The 4,430-nt window shown below is 41.1% G+C and overlaps 1 protein-coding gene across 1 annotated transcript in view; it reads right to left on the reverse strand.

The window, feature by feature from the left end:
* Positions 1-4,430, reverse strand: part of Adgrv1 (adhesion G protein-coupled receptor V1) — a 510,986-nt gene that overhangs the window by 420,683 nt on the left and 85,873 nt on the right. Inside the window, exons 39-41 of the mRNA XM_021208450.2 lie at positions 3,351-3,429; positions 3,113-3,251; positions 2,228-2,369 (exon numbers count right to left, since the gene is read on the reverse strand). Coding sequence (XP_021064109.1) covers positions 2,228-2,369; positions 3,113-3,251; positions 3,351-3,429 — 360 coding nt within the window. The remainder of the gene's footprint in view (positions 1-2,227; positions 2,370-3,112; positions 3,252-3,350; positions 3,430-4,430) is intronic.

Raw genomic sequence — 4,430 nt, forward strand, 5'->3', positions numbered from 1 at the left:
CACTGAGAGGTGATGATAAATGTCAGGCTCTGGAGCAGCCACATGTGCTCAGGCAGCGCCAGCCTCAGCACTGAGAGGTGATGATAAAGGTCAGGGTGAATGAATTTTTGCATTCAGGGTATCTGGTCAATAGGACTGCCTCTAAATCTGGCAAAGCGAATACCATTGCCATTAACGACCTCTTCATTGACCTCAACCACATGATCTGCATGTCCCAGGATGATTACACCAAAATAAGTTCCACGGTCAAGGCTGAGTACTGGAAAGTTTCATCACTTAAGACCATCTCTTATCAAATAAGGTGACACTTGTGCTGATTATGCAGTAGAATCTATTGGTATCTTCACCACCATGGACATGTCTGGGGCATTCTTGAACAGTATAGCCATGGAGATGTCTGGGACATGGTTGAACACTGGAGCCATGGAGATGTCTGGGGCATGGTTGGACGCTGGAGCCATGGAGATGTCTGGGGCATGGTTGAACAGTGGAGCCAAAGCATCATCTCGGCCGCTGCTTAGTGTGCATGTTTGTGGATGGTACCTTGGGAAAACTGCAGTATTGTGGCTGGGAGGAGTCTCAGAATACCATCCCAGCTTCCACTAGGATGTAGGGAAGGTTATCCCTGAGCTGAATGGGACATTCACTGGAATGACCTTCCCTGTTCCTACCCTCAGTGTGTATGTTGCAAATGTGACCAGCTGCCTAAAGAAAGTTGCCTGACACAAGGACATCAATGAAGTGACTTTAGAGATGCCACAGGGTCTCCGCTAGTCATCCTGGGCTACACTGAGAATCAGGTTGTCTCCTATAACCTTAACAGAGACACATGGTCCTCCACCCTTGATGATGGTAGCTTTGCCCTCAATGAACATTCTGCCAAGCTCACTTACGGCTAAGAAAATGAATTTAGATTCACTATTTGATGGTAGACCCCCATGATCAATATAGCCTTGTGGTGGATTGAATATGCTTGGCTAAGGGAGTAGCTCTATTAGGAGGTGTGGCATTAGAGTAGGTGTGACCTTGTTGGAGGCATTGTGTCACTGAGAGGGTGGGCTTTGAGATCATTCTCGTAGCTGCCTGAGGACAGTCTGTTCCTGGCCTCCTTTGGAAGAAGATGTAGAACTCTGACCTCTTCTCATGCCATACCAGCCTGGACCCTGCCATGCTCCCACCTTGATGAATACAGACTGAATCTCTGAACCTGTAAGCCAGCCCCAACTAAATGTTGACCAATAGGTGCCTTGGTCAAGGTGCCTCTTGACAGCAGTAAAACCCTAACTAAGACAAGTCTCCAAGGTGTCTGGACCATCCACACCAACAAGAACAAGGAAGGAAGACAGAGGCCTTCAGCAACTGGAAAGTTTTGGCCCCAATTTAGCTCCACACACTGAGCATCCCCCCTCAGAGTATCCATCCCAGATCCCCAAGGGGTAGAGGGTTTTAGAACCCCTACACTCCCACATACCATCACTAAAGTTCACTGTACTTCCCCAAAAGAACTGAAACCCTGAATTCCAACAGAATAATATACAATAACACTAATCTACAGTAACATAATCTACAAAAACAAAGGAGGAGGAAGGAAAAGAAGAAAGTGACGTGACGTTGGGAGGGGACATGTCGAGGAAGGTGGGATCCAAGGAGAGTTAGAAGGGTGAATTGTGGATGGATATAATCATACTTCATGTGTATGACATTTTCAAATAATGAAAACTTATAACAAGTTCTAGAAGTAAATGTGTTTTCTTATTCAGAATCTGGTACATCCATGAGGTTCTCTCTGTCATTACTGTTACCATTGTGAAGCAGATACTATAATACCTAGCCCACAGTGAAACTGCATTTTTAGAAAGAATGCCAAATCATTCCAACTAGAGAATTAAAGTTCTTGCAATGTATCTGAGACAGAGTACCCTGACTCGTGGCACAGATTTCATAGCACTGACCCAACACTGGAATTATCTCCGTTATTTTTGTCACTGTAAGCACAAAACCACATCAGAAAGCTAAGTCTGACAGAGACATTTACACGCTGAATACAAACTCGGTAATTGAGAGCACACACACACACACACACACACACACACACACGCACACAGAGGCTGTACTCCTTCCCACTGACATGAGAACTTATAAATGTTGAGCTCAGGGGGCTTCGCATACAAGGCTACCCTAGTGAACCAGGGTGGAAAAAGGAGACTGTGAAAGGGGAGATAACTACCTATGGTGTTTTTCCCCAGCTCTAGTCCAGGAGAAGGATTTGTCAATAGCAACTGAAATCTTTCATCTCCTTCTGGAATGTCATCGTCCAGAATCATGACGTCCACGTGCTTAAACCTTTCTCCATCACTAAAATGAAGAATCTGGTCAAAAAAGATAAATGAAAAGTCCAAACACGTAAATTCACTTCGAGTGTTCATCAGACATTCAGAAAGCATATGTGACAATGGCGAGAATAAGCTATTCTGGTGGACGGAGGGGCTCAGCAGTTAGCTCACATTTGCTGCTCTTTCGGAGGACCCCGCGTGGGTTCCCACAACCTTTGCCTTGCTGCTTGTGAACTCCTGAAGTTCTAGCTCCAGGGAGATTAACTTTTACATGCTCTCTCTTTGCTAAAAATTAAATTGAAAGTATTTCAGGTAAGTTACTGAGAGGAAGAAAGCAAACATTTGATTACATAATAAATGGGATGAAGACATGAAGATTTTTAAAAAGTATTTCGAGGGCTTCAGATAGGTCTGTAAATGAAGCCCCCTGCCCAAAAAAAAGTATCCATTTTTTCCAGTACACATTTTTTTTCCAGAAGCATAGGAAACATCCTGGGAGACTCTAATAATTAACATTTTTATACATTATCTATCATTCTTCAGAATTAAATACTGCAAAAAAAATTGTAAATTTTGGGTGACACATAGAATAGAATTAAAACTTAATTCAACCACCTATTGCAGCAGAAAAATTATATAAAATAGAAATCTTCCTCCTGGTCTCTCTATGGAGTATATTACACAATAGTTATTGAGATTAATTTTCCATAAAATACTTGCATCACTCTGATTCTCAAGGAACAGTGGTTGCAAATAGCCATCAGAGGTGATTTCCCTACCTGTGGAGTGCAAATGTAATCCAGCCCCATCTGAGCCTCTAGGTTCTGGGCATACATAAACAAGGACACCCGGCCAAGGGCTGCTCTGCCCCTCTGGGCTACCAGTGTTACAACGCCACCAGTTTCATTCACTTCAAATCTGGAATAACAGAATAGACTTGGTTTTCTCCCATAACTTCTGTGTGGTAATTGTGAAGAATGTGAAACTAAGGAAGGAACGTATACATCTTGGGCTTACCTGCTACGCTGCCATTCAATCACGCCTTGGGCACCATCATTGGCATCTATGACAATCTGTGCTGTCAAGCCTTCTGAATCTGACAAAACAGAGATAGATTGAATGAATGAATATAATGTAATATAAAATTAATTAAACTATACTTAACCACTGTCAAGGAATTTGAAGGCTGTGTTATATAAATTTTTATGTGTAGGTATTTTAATATGTTTAAGAAAATAAAAACTGGTAAGATTAGAAGAAAAATATTTTTATTACCAAGAGTTGGTCTGCTCCGGATGCATTTCTGTCAGGATGCTACAATTTAGCTGCTCTTCTGTACTAAAACATTACTCACCTTCCTGACGTGTGTGTGTGTGTGTGTGTGTGTGTGTGTGTACACATGTGCGTGTACATGTCTGTTTCAATACTTTATTCTTTAGTTAAGGATAATTATCATAGCTATTTAGTGAGGAAAGGAATAAGAAGGTCAATTCTCTTTAGATTGAAGTGGATGAAACCATTCAGGAGACAGTATAAAATCCGGATTTGTACCCAATGGACTACAGGCTTATAGCCAGTCTAAAAGTCATAGCACACTACTAAAACATAAATATAAGTAACAGTGTACAGACCCACAAGTCTTATTTGTGAATATCTGTGTGTGTATATGTGTGTGTCTGTGTGAGTGTATTCATACAATAACAATTAATGAAAAAAGAAGCCATGAATTTGAAGGAGAGCAGGAAATATATATGGTATGGTTTGGAGAGAGAAAAAGGGAGAAATGTTTTAAATGAATGACAATGGCAAAAATAAACAAAAAAATACTTTTGAAATAATAGTGAAATCAAAGGTTATTAAAATTAAACTTTTTTTTAAGAATTCAGCTCTTTCATGTTCTGGTTGAAATTCAGGGCATATTCCTAAGCTTCTCATAGTTTCCACTGTCTCATATGTAAAATGGAGGAATGTAAGAAATGATAGAACGAATACATACAACAATTCAAGTTAGAAGAATAGAGCAGAAAGAGCTCCATTAGAACTGGCACTCAATGGACTAACTAACTCCCTCCATCCTGCAGACAGTGGACTAACTCC

Source organism: Mus pahari, chromosome 11 (assembly GCF_900095145.1).
Source record: "Mus pahari chromosome 11, PAHARI_EIJ_v1.1, whole genome shotgun sequence".
Lineage (NCBI taxonomy): Eukaryota > Metazoa > Chordata > Mammalia > Rodentia > Muridae > Mus > Mus pahari.